The sequence below is a fragment of the Physeter macrocephalus genome, chromosome 16 (assembly GCF_002837175.3).
Source record: "Physeter macrocephalus isolate SW-GA chromosome 16, ASM283717v5, whole genome shotgun sequence".
In the NCBI taxonomy this organism is placed as follows: domain Eukaryota; kingdom Metazoa; phylum Chordata; class Mammalia; order Artiodactyla; family Physeteridae; genus Physeter; species Physeter macrocephalus.
The window spans coordinates 79,369,662-79,392,000 of NC_041229.1; the positions used below are offsets into that span (position 1 = coordinate 79,369,662).

At 38.5% G+C, this 22,339-nt stretch overlaps 1 protein-coding gene across 1 annotated transcript in view; it reads right to left on the reverse strand.

The window, feature by feature from the left end:
* Positions 1-3,792: 3,792 nt before the first annotated feature.
* The window catches only part of SLC5A12 (solute carrier family 5 member 12), a 44,714-nt gene continuing 26,167 nt past the window's right edge, over positions 3,793-22,339 (reverse strand). Inside the window, exons 9-15 of the mRNA XM_007108524.2 lie at positions 21,644-21,756; positions 17,138-17,205; positions 12,030-12,116; positions 9,366-9,532; positions 8,417-8,520; positions 5,312-5,439; positions 3,793-3,945 (exon numbers count right to left, since the gene is read on the reverse strand). Coding sequence (XP_007108586.1) covers positions 3,793-3,945; positions 5,312-5,439; positions 8,417-8,520; positions 9,366-9,532; positions 12,030-12,116; positions 17,138-17,205; positions 21,644-21,756 — 820 coding nt within the window. The remainder of the gene's footprint in view (positions 3,946-5,311; positions 5,440-8,416; positions 8,521-9,365; positions 9,533-12,029; positions 12,117-17,137; positions 17,206-21,643; positions 21,757-22,339) is intronic.

Sequence of the window (22,339 nt, forward strand, 5' to 3'; positions counted from 1 at the left end):
ATTTTCTGATCTGATCTTTGCAATAATGTTTAATTAAGATTGTAATACCATAAAAATATTTCAATAATACTGTCTTTGAAATACTGCTCACAAGCCCCCTGGTCTGTGGTTTATTTGTTTTTATCTTTAGAAAGAAATGGTATAACCCCATAAAATCACAAAACAATGAAATTTATATTAAAGAAAATTTATTTGAATTAAAGAAAGGGAAAAGTCCTCCCCCTTCCATTGTTGTTTAGAGAATCACAGTTGCCATTTACTGTGCATTGAGTGGCAAACTAGGTTTGAGATGCTGTTTATTTATCAAGGTTTACATTTATAAATGTAGTACTTAAATCATAGATATGAATATTGCACTTTTCAGTAATAAAACTTGTCTATCTTTATAACAGTAGTTTTATTTTTCTTTTTCAAGAATTTAAGATCTTTAGAAAAATTACTCTCTGGAAAATCATATTTTATTTAAACTCAGCATTAAAAAAGCTACTGTTTGAAAATATGTGACATGACTTTTAATTTATATAATGCATTATGTTTATCTTGTTATTTCTAATTTCAAACTAATTCAGTAATGCATATACTAAACCAGTACCTTGAAAATCTTAAAGGGAAACAGTGAACCAATTTAACTTAAAATGAATACTGGAATGGATACCTTTTTCTTCATATACTGCAGACTAACAAGAGTTGAGTGTTCCATGCGGGTCAGTCACTGTGCTAACTACTTTAGAGGATTACCTCTGTAAATCCTCACAACAATCCTATTAAGTAGGGACAATTTTTGCTCCTTTTAATTTGTGAATAAACTAAAGTTCAAAAAGCCTTGCCCAAGATTACCAAGATAATTTTTGTTAGAGCTTACATTTGAACCTGAAGCCGTTTGACTCCAATCCCTCACCTCAGTCAATAAGCTGTACTCCTTGCTCCAAGTGGTGCAAAGAGAATGTCAGTCATCAAAACGAATTCATTCCAAATGAGTGAAAGAGGCATTGAGGCCATTCTGTTCCATTTTTACCCATATCTGTGAGTATGTTTAATAGATAGAGACTGGCATCAAGTTTGGCACATTTTAGGCCATCCTCGGAGCTCTTCATTCATTGCCCCCCTTATTGAAAATATCCCTGTTCACTCTGTGACAAAACCAACCACAAATTTAACCCATTTTTATGGCTTTGAACTTAGCTCTGTACAGACTTTGTACTGCACCTGAGGCCTTGACACAACTCTGAGCTACATCCCTAGGGAGGAGTGAGGGAGGAGAGGTGTGCTATGACTGACTGGGCAAATCTGTTGACTCTGCCCTTGTAGTTCCCGTCTGCTTCACTACACAGCAAATGTAGTTTCTACGCACTCTGGAAGATGGTTCCCCTGTGGATCCCCATCTGCTCTCTAGCTAAAATGTTAGATTTTGCATCTGTTCAATCAGGAAGAATCAAGCAGGATACCTATACTGACCTCTAAAAGCTCTGAAATGTGACCTCAGAATGCCATAGGTTCCATCACATGATATTTTTATAATAATATAGTACTCTTTTCCATGTGCAAGTCATTTTATGCTTTGATAACACTCCAGGTGAAAGAATTAGTGACTGAAAAAGAAAAAGGATCCAAAAAACTTTCTGGGAAAGTACTGAGTTAGTGAAATATCTGTAGGATAATTTGTGAGTAAAATATGTGAGAGAATTTGTGAGTAAAATGAAAAACTCTATGGTACATTTTGGTTTTGTGGAATTCCAAGTGAAAGTTGTATGCCAAATTTCATATAAATATGGCTACTATATATATATATAAATTTCATATATATTGCTACTATATATATAGTGCATATGCATATATACATATATATGGTATATATATATATAGCTACTGTTAATCTAACTCTTATCCTCAGGGTTTTTTTTTTCCTTCTCTATCATATTGACTAAGCCAATGAGGTTTGGCCCAGATTTCAACACTCACCTAATGTATTTCTTAAATTCTAATTGATAAAAATGTCCTAATTACTAAATCTTTTGGAAAGTAATTGCACTTCTCAATTTGCAAATACTTAGATCAATACCTTCATTAACTTGCTGGACCTCAAAAACGTTTTTAGAAATTCTTTTCCTTCTCATTTTCAGATATTTTCCCCAGTGTACTCCCTTTTCACTTCTTTCCTCCTATTTCAAAATGTATTTTTCTCATTTCTCTTGTAAACCACAGCCCAATTTTCTCTTCGTCTCCTATTATTTCCCCTCCTCTTTGAGACTGGAGAAGAGAAGGCAAGCAATGGACTGTGGCTTATAAACTCCAGCTATTTTTTTAATTCCTCTATTGATTGTTTTTCCCCTCTTTCTAGCTTCTCTCCGTATTAATAAACACCAGTTTCATAAAATTTTTCCCCTATCTCATTCTTCTTTTAAAGTTTTCTCCTCCTGGGTAACATTTAAACCACCCAGCCTTTGGGACTCCTTATCCCTGCCTATTTGGACCATTTCTTCTTACTTTGCTGACACATATTCTTTCTAGGCCTCTTGATCTTATCTGGCCACCAAAATAAATATCTGGCACCTGCGCTAATATACCTGACACTGAGACATTGGTTTGTTTCCTACTATCTTTCCTCTGATCTAGCCCAAATGGCACTGGTTCTTTTTTACCCTTTAGGGATTTTATTTCTTTGCTTCTTTCAAAAAGCTTTCACTGCCTCTCCATTTATTAATTCACTTCTTGATCTGTGGTCCCCTCTTACTCCAGAACTTTAACAATTATTTTCTAGAGTTCAACTACTAAGATCTTTACTTCTGTCACCTTAGCCTGATGGAATGCATTGAGCTTTCAGGTGTGAGCTGAACAAAAAGAGTAGAAATCCTGTGGACAAAGCCTTTGGCACCAAAGAAGACCCTAGGGCTACTGAAATCCCCTGTGGGCTGGTAAGCTATCTATCTGCAAGGTTCTTTTACACAATATTGTCCTAACAGCTTCCTATAGGATGTGCCTTTCCTCTTTACCCTGCCCTGGAGAAAGACTCCAGACTTCTTACTGAGCACAGACTGAATTTTTCATTGTAAGGTGATAGAAGGGAAGAAGAAATACTACACTAAAAACACAAAGGGAGCAGAGTATTTAGTTATAATTACTCCTACTTACCAAACATACCAGCCTCTCCTTTGCTGAGCAAAATTAATTTCAAGGCTTGGTCAGGACAGCTGTAATCACAAGAATGACTGGAAGAGGACTTAAAGGTGTGTGGGTGGGTTAGGGGGAGGGATCAAAAGCAGTTAAGTGTTCTAACTGCACCCGCAGGATGCAGGGATGTGACATGAGTTCACATATATGTGAAGGGGGGTGCTGGGGTGGATGCCATTCCCTTGTCTTATCAGCAGTAGCTGAGAAGCATTTAATATGTATCTCCCCTCCTGCAAACTCCAACATATTTGATGGTTAAAAAAAACTACAGAAAAACCCAACAAACAAACAAAATCCCTGAAGTTTATTATAACACAAAGCAAGGAGACTGATTCTTGCACTATGATGAAATCAAGCCCTAGTTTATTCAAAAAGGAAGTTGCCGGGGCACTTAACGCTTGGCTGTTTTTTCTCACCTGAAAGTGGGGTCTTCCAAAGAATAACCTTCAGAATATTCTGGGGAACAGTCATGTTATTTGTGGTCTTAAATAAGTGTAAATTCATATTAGACATCCCTGTCTTCTAGCAGGGGCAAGTACAGAAGTCTACTAACCAATGGGCGAGAAGTATGTGGGCTGTGTGATGTGTGTGTGTGTGTGTGTGTGTGTGTGTGTGTGTGTTGCCTTAGAAATGGGTAATCTTCTCTAAAGCCATGTTGTCATAGTTTTTGTCCTTGGGCTCATAGCCTGGAACATGGACCAGGCTTTCTCGCCTGAGGCCGTTTCGTAAGACAGATTCATCCCCTTGTTTCCAGGTACTGCCATTCTCAAGGTTTTCCTGAGGAAAACGGAAAGACACATATCAGTGGGATAGTCTTAATGTATTCCAAATCAAACTGAGGGAATCTTGCTTAGGCCTCTCCCTTTGGAAAAAAATGATAGATAAATATGAAAATAACTAAATGATAGATAAGCATGAAATAAATAATCCTCATGGCAAAACTATGAAACTCAGCTTTACTTCACATACACGTTATTATGGTGTTTTGGGGAAGGAAAGCAAATGACATTTTAGGAGTTGTGATAAGGGCGAAGAGTCTCACTCCTAAAGTACTGAAAGAGTAAAATATCTGAGTCTGAAAGAACAATAATAAGTCCTCACTAAAAAAGAAAGAAAATGTCTGCCTGTAATCAGGCTGAGAGGACAGAAACAGATAAGACCTGTTGCACCTCCAACAGGAAACAGTGCTTCTCCCAAGGTCTTGGAATTACCGGATGCCGTAATAACTCATTGAGTGATTGCTGCTCTTTAACCAGTGCTGCCCCAGGTGGCTTTATCTTCATTCCCACTTCTCTGACTTAGACCCTTCTCAGAATCTTTCAGTGGGAACCCGAACCTTACCCTCTTGTTGAGGGTGGCACTCCCTGGTTCCCCTGGGGTAGCCCTGTCCCCTTGCTGTATGAATCAAGTCAATAAGTCCAATTTGGTCTGATCACAGGCTGTTCCTGGTGGTCTTGGGCTGATATGACCTTAATCGTACTCAGACCGTGTCTCTAGACCTTAATAGCACTGGAACAATGTCCCTAGCCCTGTGTGGCCTAAACACAATTCTCAGCAGGATAAGGGGAGAGCTGGGAGGTTATGTGTATCCTGTCACTTCTCTACCTAAGAAGTTCCACCAATAAATCTTACTTTATATTTACACCTCATGGCACACTGGAGATGTTCATGTGTAGATCACGGTGCATGGTTTCCCCCCAGTTCACAGATAAAGCTGAAGTTCCAAAGAGGTTAAATAACTCACCCAAGGAAAATTAGACATGGAACCAGGATTAAACCGAGGGCTGACTCTAAAGCCCATGCTTTTCACCATTATACTAGATGTGCCCCCTCTTTTCTTCCTTTTCTATTATTAATTTTTAAAAATTTTCCTAGAATTTACCCTCACAGGGATTAAAGGGAATTTTGGAACTTGATCAGTTGCAATGACAATTCAGCCCAAAGGCACATTTACCTATCAACATAATTTACGTGCTTAAAAACTAGTTAGCTGAGGTAACTGAAGTGGAAACCCAGATTCTTTCAGGTTCTCATATCCACTGCCTTCCCTCCTTGCACCCAGCCTTGCAGATGGTTTAAATGGGCAGAAAGGGAATCCTTTTGAGCCAATTCACATTGTTCAGAAGCTCAAACATCAGCTCACCTGCTCTGTTCCACTGTCATGCTGAACACCACAAGAGCACAGTGTTTTGTATTTCTTGGACCAAAAGCAAAATAAATTGCAAACTGGTCTAATTAGCAGCGGTTGAATATCCTTGCCCTTTTGGTGACCTATTAACAAAAGGAAAAATGGGTAAGTTGTTGCATGCTTCCAGGAGTTTCTTTGATGATTGAAGCATTGTCCACTTGAGAAGCAGGTCACTTCTTAGCAAAAGGGTGAAAAGAGGCCTGATTGGTTAAAATACAGAAATTGGTAACTGCTCAAAAAAGTGAGAGTTTGCTTTTAAACGTCCACAAACTGTCAAGTCAGGCAAACTCACGGCTATAAACAAATAGAAACAACATATTTATTTTAAAATATTTATTCTGAAAAACCCTCCTAGTACCCTTTGTAGGCCAGCAGAGGAGATTGCAGGAATTATATAATTTCTTCCTTTAGGAAAGCTCTCAATTTTCCACCAAATCAGATCTATTAGAGGTCATCAGAATCAATATTAGTGAAATTAGGAAGATTATTTTTACAGTTTTTTCTTCCTTTCACGCCAGCATCCTGAACAAGGAATACCTTCATGTTCCCTCCAGCTACTCTGGACTTCCCTGTCATCTCCTTCCTTATCATTAAAACATACCTGTTCAATGTCCTATTCCTTCAACCCTGTTGTGGAACCAGAGTCTCTGGCCAGCAGAGCTTAAAATATTTACTGTCTAGCCTTTAACGTAAAAAGTTTACTAACCTCTGTGTTGGATCTATGATCTTGTCAGAGAAATGTTATAGATTACATTCTAAATTGTCAGGAATCATATATATGTGTACGGTAAACATATGGCCAGAGGGTCTTTTTTGCAATTACTCAACTTTACCTTTGTAGAGTGAAATCAGCCAGAGACAATAGTATATGAATGGGCATGACTGTGTTTCTATAAAACTTTATTTATAAAAAGAAGTAATGGGCCAGATGTGTTCTTAGTTTACTGACCCCCGACCTAAGAGATAAACTTAATGAATTGATAACTAAAGGTTTTATATCTGAGACCTGTAGCTGTACGATACATGAAGAAACAAATTGGGAAGGTTCACACAAGTACAAACTGTTGTGCAGTGGAAACCAGACTAGAATAAACCCACACAGTGTCCTCAGAGTGGGAGGTTTGGCCACCTGATAAACTGATGAAGATATTTGTTCTTGATTTAGGAAATGGTATTTTCATTTCACAAGGTTAACGAGATAAAGGAAAACAACTCTTAACTGCCCAGTAGAATTTTACCAGTAATAACAAAAACTTTAAAGTATATCTTGGGCCAAGATCACCTTTTAATAGCTGATGCAGAGAATCATTAATGATATAAACTATCTGGAGGTACTAATCAAAATAGACATAATTCTATTTTATGAGTAACATAAATAGCATATATTTGAAGTGCTAGATCATCTAGAAGAAGCAGAATTGAAATTATCACCTATTAAGACCAAGCAAGACAAATAGCAAGAACAAGACAATATATGACACACGATGAGCAGGCCCACAAAAGGCCTCTGGCTTCCCCACTGACCCTGTCCTGCAAACAGTTAACATTTTAAGACATTTTTAAAGATTCACTGGGTGTTATAGAAAGTTTATGAAAGCCCCTTTGTGACCAGACCTGAAGGTGTTCAGATAGAACTAGGGCCTCATTTGGAAGATAGGTACCAGGAGGCAAGGATCAAAACTATTTTCAAAGATTTGGTCAAGTGTCATAATTACCCTCTGATAAAGTGCTTCCTTTTGGTGTTAAGGATATTTCCCTAAGATTTTGGATATTTGTAGAAAAATAAAACACAAGGGTTGATACAAGTACAGTTGTTTGTGCTCAAGATGGAAAAGAAGTTTCCATCTAAATACAACATAATGGCTGCTGCATCAACACAAGAACATGTCAATTCCAACAAGCATCTAGGAAAATACCTAGAATTTATGATGCCCACAATACCTGCTTTGGAACCGGCAGCTAAAACTTTAGCTGTCTTCTAAAGGTGACTGACCACTCAACAGATAAGTCTAGGTGTATCCTACTAGGATCAAGGAAGCCTCCATGGTTGTTGGGGCACTGAGGCAAAAATCTAAGCACCATAAATAGACCACCTTTCATTTGAGCCCATTTTCCATAAAGAAAAATATTTGGGGAGTTGTTACTACATGAATGGCTGGGGTTACAAAATTTATGTTCTATTCCTTATCATAGCCAAGATTGGCTTAAATTTAAATGAAGAGCTGGTGATCTCTTGCCCAGAGTAATAAGGCATTGGAGCTTGCACATAGTGTTTCTAGTCACCAGGAATACTGCCATTCAGATTTTGTGTTAAGTAGGAATCTTGACTTCCCGTATAGCCTGTGACTATATAATGGTAGTGGAAAACTAGAATATCTTAATATTTGATTCAGCTAAACTGCATACTCCAAGGAGGCAGAGTAGATTACAGTGGGCCTATTTCATGCCATCCTCCCCCACCAATCCTTCATGATCTTTGGCATAAAAAGGACACCGAACCATCAGACGGACTATGGCTCAAGGTACAGGAAAGTCAACACTGGTGCCAGAAATGGCGTAGAGTGAAGCTGCTCACTGCAGAGCTCCTGGGCCTAGAGGAGTGGCCTCCGAAGGACACCATATGCAAAAGCAACAGTAAGACTCTCCTCTGCTTATCTAGTAGGTTAATAAAGGCTGACCCATGAGATAGTAAGGCATTTATGAGGAAAAAACTGAGATGAAGGGGAGAAGAACCACTCTTAATATTTAATTTTCTTACTGATATATTGCAAAGGATTTTTCCTACTCAGGCCCCTGAGGGCCATGTGTCTAAACATCTTTTTTTAATAATATATGGGGGCTATTTAAGAATACACTATACATATTAGTAATCACATGTACAATAATCAGGGGGATGCTTTTACATGTCAGTTTGGAGAAAGTAGATAATATCTCTTTGGGAAAAAGGGCTTTTTGTGGTGGACCCAAATTCAGACCCATAAGACAGCTGCCTAGTCCAGAAGTGTGTGAGACCAGCCCACGTCTTCCTAGGTCCCCAGAAGAGGAAGGCATGTAACCGACCTGTCGCAAAGCTGATGATTACTCCAGCAGCCATGCATCCCAGGCAGCCTACTGCACTGTAGTATAGGTAGGAGAGCGCATACCAGGTCTCAGCGATGGCAGGTCTGCAGAGAACAATGGCACATCATCAGTTCCGTGTGTGTGAAGTCATGATGCACAGTGACTTACAGGACAGCCGAGGGTTCATTTTAGGGACTGGCATCTCTCAAAACCCCCAAAGCTTAACTTTTTGTCACTTGATTATTTTTTTTTAAAAAACGACTGTAGACTAGTTGTACTTTATATTCCACTCAACCCAATCCATCTGTGAATTACAAGTCTTGCTACTGAACCACAATTGCAATGAGGGCTATGCCTTCCATTTCTTTTGCATTATTTATTCTTCAGACTTTTACAAGGCCCAGATTTAGTGCCAGAAATTGTGACAGACACTGGAGATTAAAGATGAGTAGGCCACGAAGTCTACATGTAGGAGATGGCAATCATAAAATAGGCTAGAACACCATGGTGGGAGAGGAACAAAGGATTTGGAAAATATTCAGAAAAAGTGTCAAACCCAGGCTGATATGTGAGATGATGCCTCAGCTTATTTTTTTTTAATGGTTAGTTTTAATCAATCAAAGAAGGCAGTTAGGGCTAGGATTTAGCATTCCAAGAAAAGAGGATAGAATAAGCACAGGCAGTAAGGAAGAAACAACATAGTGGACCTGAGAACTCAGACCTCCAATGAGCCCTCTTGCCAAGTTCACTCTCAGGCATCAGGATGCAGAGGGATGGATATTTACAGAAAGCTGGAGCCCCCAGACACTCTTCAATGCTGGGTACCACCCAGAGCGATTCTCATAGGGGAGCAAGATGGTCTCCTCAGACTTAGCACAGAAGAATGCACTTTTCTCTAACCTGGTGACCCTCTCTCTGGGACTTGATGCTATACTGAAGGTCAGCATACCTGCTGGACAGCAGTGGAGGCACTGATTCTGTCACATTTGATGGGACACACTGGTCAGTTGATAAAGGCAAAGGCCAGGTCTTGGAGGTTGGTGCAGGGTAAATTAAGGCCCCAATGGCCACCCAAAATGACAAGATGATCCCAGTCAGAAGGCCTCCTAAGGCACCCTTAATGAAGAAAAAAAAAGAAAAAAAAGTAATGAGAGATTTGACAAAGCCATTGAAAGAATAATGAGATGAGGAGTCTTGTGTCTCAGGAATTCTGGTTTTCTACCCCAGATCTTGGCCATATGTGCTAGAAACAGCCCACTTACAATGCTCGCCTTCAACCCCCACAATGTAGCTTTACTTAGGAATAAATGGTTCCTTAAATGAAGACATTGGAGGGTTTTACTGTGGTCATTATATGTAAAATTTCTAGCAGGAATTTTTTTTCTCCTTTTTGGTTCTTCCTCATCACTTAAACATCTGCTGAACCTCAGTTTCCAGTAGAAGAGTTTCAGAAATTCAGGAAAACCTCAGAAAATGGAGATGCTGGGGTCATTTTTCACTGACAGCCATTATAAGCTACTATATAGAAACTTTTACCCTCATAGCTCTTCCCAAGTAATTCTGCTCAAGTCCTCTGACTCCCAAGTTTGGAGTTTTTAGTTTGAGTCTAACTACTAGCAAGTATATTTACTAGTCCTGTCATTTAAGGGTCATACTTCTTGATAAAAAGTTAAAAGTCAATGAGTCATTTCTCCTGTAAAGGAAACAGAACAATCGAGCAGGGATCAGGACAACTGGAAACGAAAATTGGATGCTGTTGGTCTCTGCCAGATAGCTGAGCCTTCTCTGTGACAGAAAACAACTTGTTGGTTTCTCTATTTATTCAGAAAAAAAGACTCCTCAATTATAGCACCAGAATGTTCTGTTCATTATAGTTTGGGGGAAACTAAAGCAATGTGTATGATTTGAATACCTGGACCCTTGGTCTAGACCAGCAGTCTGCAACCTTCTTAACAGCCAGCTAAGGAGTATTTTAGGTTTTGTGGGCCATTCAGTGTCTGTCACAACTACCCAATACTGCCATCACAGCACAGAAACAGCCATAGACAGTATATATACATAGGAGAGTGGCTGTGTTCCAGTAACACTACTTGTGGTCACTGAAAGGTGAATTTCACATAATATATATGTGTCATGAAGTATTATTTTTCTTTTGATTTTTGACAACCATTTAAAAATGACTAAACCATTTTTATTTTGCAGGTCATCCAAAAACTGGAGATCAGCTAGATTTAGCTTGAGGGATATAGTGTGCTGGCCCCTGGCCTACCAGTAAAGGGTGAATGGACTTCAGTAGGAGAGTCAGCCCTCACTGATTTATAGTAGCTGCCTGGAGAGCCGTGCTGAGAAGGATTCTGAGGTTGCATCCACATTCTGTGGAAAGAGAGCCATGATTGATTAGTAGGATCAGCCATGGCTAACGACAAGGGGAGAGGTAACCCCAATTGGTATTACTTACTTTCCTCTATCTAGAACAAGGTGGTTTCCTGGATTAAATAGCAGGACTGTAACTTGCTAACATAGATAAATTAATGTTTAGAATGCACTAAGTTGTTATGTTGCTAGTTATTCGTTTTTTTTTTGTAGCTAGGAAATTACCTTTCCTTATATTATCGCCGCAAGAATAAAACTATCCCTGTCAACCTCAGTCTCCGAAAAGTTGATTAAAACAAAGTTTCTCCTAATAAGACTTCAAGGAAGCACTGCAAATTCCCAAATGTTTCACATCTATCCACTCTCTTTACCTATCTACACAAGATTTATCTAGAATAGAGGTCAATAAGGGTCAGGTAGCCACAGAGACATAAATAGGTATACCATGTGGCTTGGGCTTTATCAAGACTCCTATAGTATATTTTAAAATATGAAAAACTAACTAAATAAATAAAAATATGCATACAGTCAGGTTTCCTAGAGTCTAAAGACTTTCTAAAAAGATTTGCATGTAAGTGGATGAATGGCAATAAATGACAAATGGCAATTTTGCTAGATTGAAAAAATTATATTTTAAATATTTAAAAATATTACTACAGTACTATTTTTCCAAATAAATGTTCCTTTTGATTTATGTTTACTACACAGTCATCCAACCAACGTTTACTTAAAGGCAAACCACTAGCTTGTCAGCCAACAACACCAAGAAGATTCGGCTGTCAGAATATACCAGGCTGGTCTCCTCTCCCCTTCTTAAATTAGTTAATTAATTAAATTACTTATAATTTTGGGTAGCTAAATATAGAAAAGAAAATTTACGTTTTTAAAGTTTTCAAAATCATCTTTTAACTAAGCTATGTCTGATCTCAGTATCTATTTTATATTTCATTTTGTGGGCTCTTAATTTAGAGAAGACAATTTAAACCCTAAAGAATCAGGTTTGATGACATGACATATGGTATTTCAAGACCACTACTTTCTTGGCTTTCTGCTCCTAATACAGCTTCACTGAAGTCAGAGATTGGAAGGCTGGGGTTCTATTTAGTTCTGCTGTAGAAGGAAGCCCCCATTTTTTTCTGGCAAAGACAAATAGCATTTCCAAGGAGGACTGAGAGAAGGGAGAAAATGTCTGGGGCCCACTCTCAGCTGGGGAGTGTGAAGAGGGGTGTGAGAGACTTACCTTCCAGTTCACAAAAGGGAACAGGATTCCCAGAGAGAACAAGCCCAGCATCGGTCCTCCACACATGCCGTGGATGCTGAGGGCAGCCTGTGGATCAAAGCAGATCAGATCAACACTACACTCCCCTGAATCTGTGGCCCACCTAGGATTACCCCCTTTCTTGGACCTGAGATAAATTACAGTCCTAGTCCTGACTGTGCCACTCATTAATCATGTGCTTTCTGGAAATCATTTATCCATTCTGGGCTCATTAATAAGCACTGTGTATGTAAAACACCAAAAACGCCTACAAACATACGTGTGTGAGAGTGTGCACGTGTGTGTAAACAAACAGAGGCAATTTGGATTTGGTAGAATAAGTTTTCCCTCAAGCTGGAACTTATTGATTTGTTTATATTTTCTATCTTATCAAAAGCTTTTTAAATAATGTACCTAATAAATACATCTATAACTTACGTTGAATATCTCAGGTAGTTGATCCGGCTGTTCTAATTTAGTTTGAATAATTCTATAATTTTAATAATAACAATTGACTGTTACCCCACTCCTGTTATCCCACCAGAATACCTCAAGGATGTTGAAGCATTAAGTTGGGACATGATGGGCTGGACATTGGACATTCCATATCCTATATCCCATTTTTATGGGTCTATCTCCTTTGGATATAGAGAGAGTTTGGCAAATGCATTTCTATATCTCTTAACCTCTAAGTTATTGAACCCGGCGAACTGGTTAGGGGCTTTAATTAAGCTAGTTTTCTATCATCCTATAGCCTTGGGCCATGGCCTTGCAGAAGTCTTGAACATACACAGGCACTGACATGCCTGCAAGGAAGCATGTACACACATATGTGTGTGCGCGTGCGCGCAAACACACACACACACACACACACACACACACACACACACACACACACACACAAAGCTACTCTGCAATGTAGCCCCGTCTAGTTCTATCAATACAACTGCAGGGCTCTTAGATAAAGTGGCTGTGATAAGGAAGGATGCTCTAAAGATTTTATACATATTTCCTATTCGTCAGGCACACCTACGTGTCCTATGTGTCAGATAATAAAGATGAAATACCCTGGCACTCTAAATAAATGACTTCATTTCATCCCCACAATTACCCTGCTTAGTTGGTAGCACTAACTGGATTTTATAGATGAGAAATTTGGACTGAGAGAAAATATATTAAAAGTATACTCTCAGTTAGAATGTAGCAGAGATGAGATTTAAGAGTTTTAATCCAGGGTTGTCTGGCTCTGAAACCCACATTTTCTCTCCTAAGAGAAGTCCCACCTAAAAAAAATAAATAAATAAAAAATAAAGTCAAGAGCACAGACCACCATCATGGTCTCCTTTTTCTGTTTAAGGGGAAAAAATTCTTGAAAGAGTCCATCACTAAGAGAATATTGAGATTCAAATTTTGGCCCTGCCACACATAACACATAATTTGGTGAACCTTCAGTTATTAACTCAGATTCATTTTACTTCAGAGAGTCTTCTTTCTCTATAAAAAATAGAAATAGGACTAAGGGGCCTTCAAGTCCACTCCAGCTGCAATATAAATTCATTTATCCAGAAAAATGAGCTACAATGCACTGTTATGATTGTTTTTCCAGGATAATTTTTAGAGAAGTCAATGATACAGATTGATCTTTGACAAGATGGAGGCAAATAAGTTTAAAGTAGATACTTTTCCCTAACGTCAATACTTAATATTCTTGACATATTCTCTGCTGATTGATAGTATTAATTCATAGTTGCTGTGGTTGCTGAATTTGGAAGTTAATTTATTAGCTATTATATGGGAGAATCAATAAGTTAGGAAAAATGTTTATTTCCTCCTGTGGGAGAGAAAATGAACAATCTCTTACAAAGTCCTTAGCCAATATGCCCCAGGGGGGAAAAAGTCTTCACATGCTAGAAAGAGAAATAAATCAAAGAGTTTCTGGATTTGAAAAATATGTATTTCTGTAATGTACAAAACTAACCTCAATTTCTTATCTTTCTTTTTTTGTTGTCATTAAGCGTGTTTAATTGGAGGAAGACAGAGCTCATCTGACAACCTCCACCTCAGTGGCCAAATCTCACCTAAGCCCCTCCTGCCAGGAAAGGACAATGGCTCAGAAAGTGTGTTCTAGGACTGAGGTTGCCTTGCTGTGTCTTAGCTTTCTCAGATGTCAAGTGGGAATCAAAATACCTGCTTCCTGGGTTGTTTTTGTGTGCATGTATGAGAGTATTCAATGTGGAATCCAAAAGAAGCCTCTGAATAGTGCCTGGGCACTCTGGAGCACACGATAATTGGTCCCCCAAATATTATCTACTATTATAATCTTACCATTATCCTCTTACCTACCCTGTTAGTGAGCTCTCTGATTCTTGAGGTGGGCCATTTGATGGTTGGACTGTTTTGAGAGCTAGAAAGTACTTTTTTTATACTTAAAAAGAAGGAAGGAAGGAAGGAAGGAAGGAAGGAAAGAAGGAAGGAAAGAAAAAATAGGAAGGAGAGAGGGAGGGAAGGAAGGAAGGAAGACCACTCCCCCCAAATAAAAGAAAAAAAAAAGAAAGCACTTTCTTAAGTTGAGAAAAGAATACTCCTGGAGGTCATCGCAAGCCTTGGTAGAACTAGCTGAAGGTCAGTAGGATAACAGCATAATGGACAGAATGGCCTTTCCCGGAGGGAGCTCCGCAAGTCACTAGTTAACAGATCTTTGCTGCTGTTACCTCCTATCTCTTCTCCCCGCATTTGGTTCTGTGGTCACATATTTAAAGGGAAACAGCTTTCTTGCTAGGTCTTCCCAGAGCCTTCGATATGTTACTGTGTGCTGTGGATTTCTGAAAGGGGAATGCATTGTGCAGCATTTCCCAAAAGTCTTTGACTTTGGAAATTGTCACTCTTGAAGCATTTCCCAAGGTGAGGGTCTCTAGAACACACTTTGAAAATCCTAAACTAAAACACTGAAAGGGCCTTTGTTTAAGGAGCTGACATCTGCCCACCCCCAGCACCACCAACAAACACACGCCATGACTGTGTGTCTGTTTTGTGAACATGAAATTAAATCTGGCTCTATGCTGTATACCTATGGGATGTTTGGTTTCAGTCTTCCATATTCCCTGAATACATTATTGCATTACATTACACCTAGCAAAACTGTTTGGAAAATTAAATAGGGGGATTAAAGTCTTTCTGCACCTGTCAAGTCAGATGTGTTCGGAGAAATGAGGGGGCCATTTTAGACACAAATATCTCTCCTAGGAAACAACACATCAGTATTTTCATTGTCCCCTAAACTGTGTGAACACATTTTAACCAACGAAGAAAGTGAGCCTAGCATACTTATCTGAATAAGGACAAGTCAACGAGAGCATCACTCACAACTCCCTCTTCATTATAAGTTTTATGTGTTACACCAGTCTTGCAGGAGTCCTTATCTATTCCAGAGCCTTCATAACTCAATGGCAAACAAGATTAATATGCAAATAATTCTGGAAGGAAACAATTTAGTGATTCAAATCCTCACTAAATTGAACATGGTGATACTTTCTTAAGAGTAAATAATAATTAGATAAAGGGGAGAAAAGAAAGGGGCACAAAGCATTAGAGGCAACTTGGAAATGGGAGAAAATAAACCTAAAAAAATGCTGCAGAGGTCACTAAAGACAAACCTCATCAACCCACCAGTTCTGCTGCGTGGATGGGTCGATATCAAAGTGCTTCAAAAATTGTAAAGAGGGCTTCCCTGGTGGCGCAGTGGTTGAGAATCCGCCTGCTGATGCAGGGGACACGGGTTCGTGCCCCGATCCGGGAAGATCCCACATGCCGCAGAGCAGCTGGGCCCGTGAGCCATGGCTGCTGAGCCTGCGCGTCCGGAGCCTGTGCTCCGCAATGGGAGAGGCCACAACAGTGAGAGGCCCACGTACCACAAAAAAAAAAAAAAAAAAAAAAAAAAAAAAAAATTGTAAAGAAATCACCAAACATCTGTAATTTTAAAAAGTTCATACTTAGCAGAGAGGACATCAAGTTTTCAGCCCCACAACTTCTCTTATATAGAAAGTGAATTATCATGTCACTCATCTCCCCTAGACTTAGTTCCTTGAATTTGAAAAAGAAAATAATGGAACCTATGTAAGTAGTCATTGGAAGGATCAAGCAAGATACACTGCTCTGGGAACTAAAACACATTCTATAAAAGTCAGTGATGACTATTCACTCACTCTTGTTCATGTCTTCATTTAAGCAGCATTTACTGAAAACCTAATCCATGCCAAGAAAGTACACAAGATGTTCAAATTATACAATGACACAATGGGACAGAGAGGGTTGAAATAGAATCTGAAGATTGGTTTATCTAATGGTCCTTTGTGAGTTGGGCAATTTGGGAAGGGAAGAGGGGTGGCTCCAGAGACTTTGGTCGTAAACCTGGTTTAGCCACTAACCAGATGTGAGAAGCTGAGCAGGATACTTTCACTCTTTTCTGTAACCATCTACAAAATGAATGTTGAAACAGATTATCCTTGAGGCTCTTTCTAGTGCTGATATTTTACGGTACTGGGAGTTGGACGTATGGGAGACAGGTCAGCCTGGATAACAGGTAGGGGCGGGCCCATTTCCCAGCTCCACCACTCTTTCATTATGTGAATTTGGGGCAATTCTTCACCTCTCTATTTCTTAGTTTCTTCATCTGTAAAATTAGTACATTAATCATACTACCTCGTAGAGAAGTGACAAGGATGAGATGAGATAATACATTTGGGACGGTAGCTTGAACACAAGCATTCCATAAATGTCAATTGTAATTATTGTTTTTCCTGCTAAGATTATCATTCCTACTTTTATTTCAGGATCATACATTCTCAGATCTGGATTTCAAAAGGTTTTCTAATTTTATTACGGTGTACCTTGTCACTGAGTCTCATTACTAGTTTTTAAAAGTTTCCCCTCTTGAAAGAAATTTTGGTTGAAATTTTACATGTATGTGTAATTTGGACCTGGTATCGGAGAGTATGAGCATTTGGGATTTGGAGGAATAGGGAAAGTATTAGAAAAGAAGGTGGATAAAATGTTGCTACAAAATCAAATGTGTCTTTTTCCTCTTTCATTACCTGTACAACGCTCCCCAGGAGGGATGCAGCCACAGCCATGGAGGTACATATCACACCAAACAAGAGACCTGGAGGAAAGAAACTTCATGACTATCATCCAAGCTGGCTTTGAGGGATCCACTGAGCTCCTGCCCAGAGCCATCTCTCATGTAAGCCCTATCAGAAGGGGTCTCAGGAAGGACGGTCCACCCCGCTTAGCCATCACAAGCCCCAAGAGGGGCATTTAAGAGACTTTCTCCCAAAGAAATGCTTTCCTAGGTCAGGCAGAATGAGCTGGAATCCAGCCTTGAGGAGTCTTCTCTTCAAGATTTAAGAACGCTGTCCTGGTGACTTCTCTGGTGGTCCAGTGGTTGAGACTTTGCCTTCCACTGCAGGGGGTGTGCAGGTTCGATCCCTGGTCAGGGAGGTAAGATCTAACATGCCTCGCGGCCAATAAACCAAAATATAAAACAGAAGCAATGTTGTAACAAATTCAAGAAAGACTTTAAAAATGGTCCACATCCAAAAAATCGTTAAAAATAAAAGAAGAAGAAAGCTGTCCTGTGGAAGCAACATGAAAATGCAGAAAGGTCACTGGTCTACTAGGCTAATCCAGATTAAATTTGTGAGAATTAAATCCATTTTGATCATTCACCAATAATCAGCTGAAGAGGTTACTAACCTCTCTGGGATATTAATAGTTTTTCATCATTAAAATAGCTAAATAGCTATACAGTTTACCTCACAGATTTTGCCAATCTGGAAAATTTTTCTGGTCTTTTCATGCTTTATTCATACCTTCATTATGGCCCTCAGTATACTGTATAATGATTTCTTTGTTTACATGGCTATGTTGGAGCACCATAAGGGCCATCAGGGTACCACGCTCTGCAGCATCTTGCACAGGGTGCCTCCAGCATCATAGGATCTCGCTGGATGAATCAACATATCCATCTTAGTAATCTTTTAAAGGTGATGTCTTCTTTCAAACCATCTTTTTAAAAATAATTGTTTTTATACATCTTTGTTTAAAAACTATCTTAAAAGTCATTCAATTCCCATTACAATCCATAGACTAAATGAGGGAGGGTGAGAGACAAGGTGCTAGAGATGGATTTAGACAGACACACAGTGACAGAAATAGAGAAAATGATTTTTCTCATTCTGTTTGAAATTCTCTCTCAGCTAAATATTTGGCTCAGTTCCCAATGTCACCATTAATGCAATTTTATTGAGTACTGACCATATGTCAAGCACTTTACTAAATGCCAGTGCTATAAATGCCACTGCCCCAGAGATCTCACGTTTTAGGAAGGGACTACACATAAATAAATTAATTTATCCAACAGTGCCTGTTGCATAGCAAGTACTATGTGCTTGCCATTATTATTATTATTATCATTATTATCATCATCATCATCATTTCAGATTTAGTACATGATATCTCTAAAATTTATTATCAGGAATTCACTTTTAAGATGAAATCAGGATAGCGAATTTTAATGCTATATTTTCCGACTTCTCAATAAAACACAGAAAAATAAGGAAACTCACACAACACTAAAATCCAAGTTTGATCAATAAACACCTTTCAGAATTCTAAAATTGTTCCCATTATATTTAAAGATGATAGATTAGAAACAATGTTTGCCCTCATTCTGTTTCACTTCATGAATAAGCAGAACTCCACCTGACTGAAGAAAATAACAAAAGTGTCTTTTCTCTGCTACCGATTACCCTCTTGCTGGGCCAACAGTTATCTGTTTCAAATGGGATTCTAGGCAACCACCCCTCAATCCAAGGATTCTACTTTTTTGTGCTGACTAGAGAATTGATTCAGTCCCCCTCTCCCCCATATCGTTACACTTCCACCAGATTGCAATCAATAGCAACCTGCAAGGCAGCGAGTTTAGGGGAAATTGGTGGGGTTCCATGGAGACCTGGAGTGTACGGATCCACAGACAAAGCAGTAAATGTGTGGGGAGGCGGTAGAGAAAGCACCACAGTTGCAGCAAATACTATGGATTTTCCAAGTGCTACGTCAGCTCAAAGGATCAGACAATAAACCATGGGCATAAGAGAAATTTCTACCCAGCATATTCATGAATATATGCTAAAAATTGGGAATTGCACCAGGAGTGATGCCAATCCACCTGCTATTAGCTGTAACTCATTATGCAAAATAGTGAAAAAATTAAGACAATTCAGCTGTCCAGTTAGCAAACATTCGGTCAGCACCAATCTCTCCTTGTTCAAGCATAAGGAAAAAGAAAAAAAAGAAATATGGGATCCATGCCAAAATGTTACTAAACAAAGAAATGAATAATTAACCTGAAAACTCAAATACAGAATATGTTTTCTGGAAATACTTAAGAACCAGAAAAAAAAGTATTTAGAAACTGGCAATTTCAATATGATGCAAAACACATAGATTCAATGACACAATAAGTGCAGCTCAAGAGAAAGCAAATGATATGAAAACACAAGGTAGGGTGCAACACCCATAAGTTTAGATGAAGGTGAATCCAGGTGTGATAAGGAAGAACTCTAAGGAAATTAAAAATTATAATAGTTGACCAAGCACTTCCACACCTAGGTATTTACCAAAGAGAAATGAAAACATGGATGTATCTCAACAATATTATGCTGAGTGAAAGGAGTCCTTACAAAAAAGAGTGGTACTGTGTGATTCAATTTATATGAAATTCTAGAAGAGGTAAAACTGATCTATGATGAAAAATACCAGAATAGTAGCTGCCCCTAGAGGGAAGTGAGAGTAGGAATTGACCAGAATAACCAAGAGAACTTTCCAGGGTGATGGTAATGATTTATATCTTTAGTGATTGGGTTACACAGGTGTACAGATTTTTCAAAACTCAGCAAATGTATACTTAACATTTGTCCAATTCATTGTGGGTAGATTTTACATTTAAAAAACTTTAACCAATTATTGAATTCTAGTTAATAATATGCTAAAATAATTAGGGGAAGTGTACTGATGTCTGCAATTTATTTTTAAGTGTATCAAATATATGATGCATTAATGGATGGATAGAGAGCTAGATAGATTTGTGAAAAAGCAAGTTTAATAAAACATTAATGGAGAATCTTGGTGGTATATATACAGGAGATCATGGTAAATGTCTTTAAACTTTTCTGTATGATTGAATTTTTATAGTAAAATGTGAGAAACAAAACACAACAGCAGAATTCAAATCATTATTATTAAGAAATTTACTTTGTGGCGAACTTAAAAGTAACATTCAGAAAAAACCTGAGCCCTTCAAGCATGCAGAGGAAAAGGACAAAGTTATGAAAATAAGAGAAAAAATGAAGAATATGGAGAACACAAACCCCAAATTAGGAGAGCATTTAAGAATAAGGATATGATAAAACTATCAATATTTGTAGGCAATAACCACACTTATTAGAAAATCAATTAAAATTTTGAGAATCAACAAGAGTTGTGCCAATGGCCAAATATGTGCTTTACAAAACAAACAAACAAAAACAAAAAGCTATAGCATTTCCACGTTGATAGTAAACAGTTTAGAAGATATTATGGGGAAAATATTCCATTCATAATATCAATGAAAGAAGTAGAAGGAGGAGGAGGAGGAAAAGGGAGGAGGGGGAGAAGCAGAGGATGAAGACATGAGGATAATTCATATCTAAGAGAGAAAATATGATGCTAAATGGAAAATGCTATTGCTAGATGGAAAGCTTATAAAGATGTTAATTATTTCCAAATATGTTTTTCAGTTTAATGCAATTCCGTTGAGATGGGGGTGTGTGTGTGTGTGTGTGTGCAACTAGATAACATGCAGTGAATTATTTTAAACTTAATCTGAAAGAATAAATAAACATGAACAGCCCCAAATTTGTTTTTGCAAAAAAAGAAAAAAAACAGTCGCAACACTAAAAATTTCTACCTAAAAGTGACAAGAGCTGCTCTAACAGATATTTTAAATAAAACACTGCAAAGCTATAATATAAAACAAGATGGTATTAGTTCTGCAATTGATAAATAATTTAATTTAATGAAAATAAGTATATAATATTAAACATAGCCTTATAGATAAAATAATTTTATATTGCAAATTATTACTACTAAAACTATTAGAAACCAATGAAGAATATTTGGTAATAAGGGACTCTTTAGAAAAGAATTTGGCTTTATTAGATCAGCTGACTGGCGATAGTGAGCAGAACATCTTCCTCTGTGGAGAGACTAAATAGTATCAATACATGGCATAATCAAGAGGTGTTGCTGTGATGAATCTAGGGTGTAGGATGAACACAGAAGAATGTCGAATGTAAGGTTGGTAAAAGCTAAGCTAACTGGTCATTCTTTCCTAGTACCCTCCTGGTATCTCTCGAAGTATAAGAATTGACATGTGAGGTTCCTCATGTATCTTCACATGCTCTTGTGCCTGTCAGAGTGCCCTGAATAGCATGTGCAGGATTTGACACGTACCACACGTTCATTTCATGATATGGAATAGAAGATCCACCGGCTGTACCTACATAAGCCTTTACTCATCCAGGTGCTCAGCTTGTCGGAGAGATGGGGAAAACAGCTCTTGACAAAATCCTCAAACGTCACTGTCGCTAAGGCATTGATGCTGGCAGCCACGGTGCTACCGGGAGACAAAAGTGAGAACATAGTCCAAGGTAAATAAAGCTGACCGGCCTGCCCTGGTGTCCAGGGCAAATAGACAAGGCAGGGCTCTAGAAAAAGACAGAGACAGACATATGTCCTTATTCTGGAACTTCAGGGGAACTACATGACCTGTCTACTCACTCTTCCAAGCTGCTTCTGTGCTTAATACTCTTTGATGTCTTCCTCTAACTCCAGTGAAGAAGTTAGGCTTTCATGCTGGAACTCTCACTGATTTCCCTAACAAGACGTTAAATGAGTTAGCGTGCAGTAGCAGAGAGATTTTGTGTGTGTGCGTGTGCGTGTGCGTGTGCGTGTGCGTGTGTGTGTGAAGGTTAAACTTGAGGCAGAAAGTACTATCTTAATCCAGGAATCAGTACAATATGCCATTCATTCATTCATTCACTCATTCATTCATACCATTTATGCATCTGTTCATTCTGAGTACTAGGCATACAATGGTGAACCAGAAAGACATAGAGCTTACACTCTACTTGGCGACATAGACATTTAACAATCAATTATACAATTGACTACAATTGTTATGAAGAAAAATAACAAAG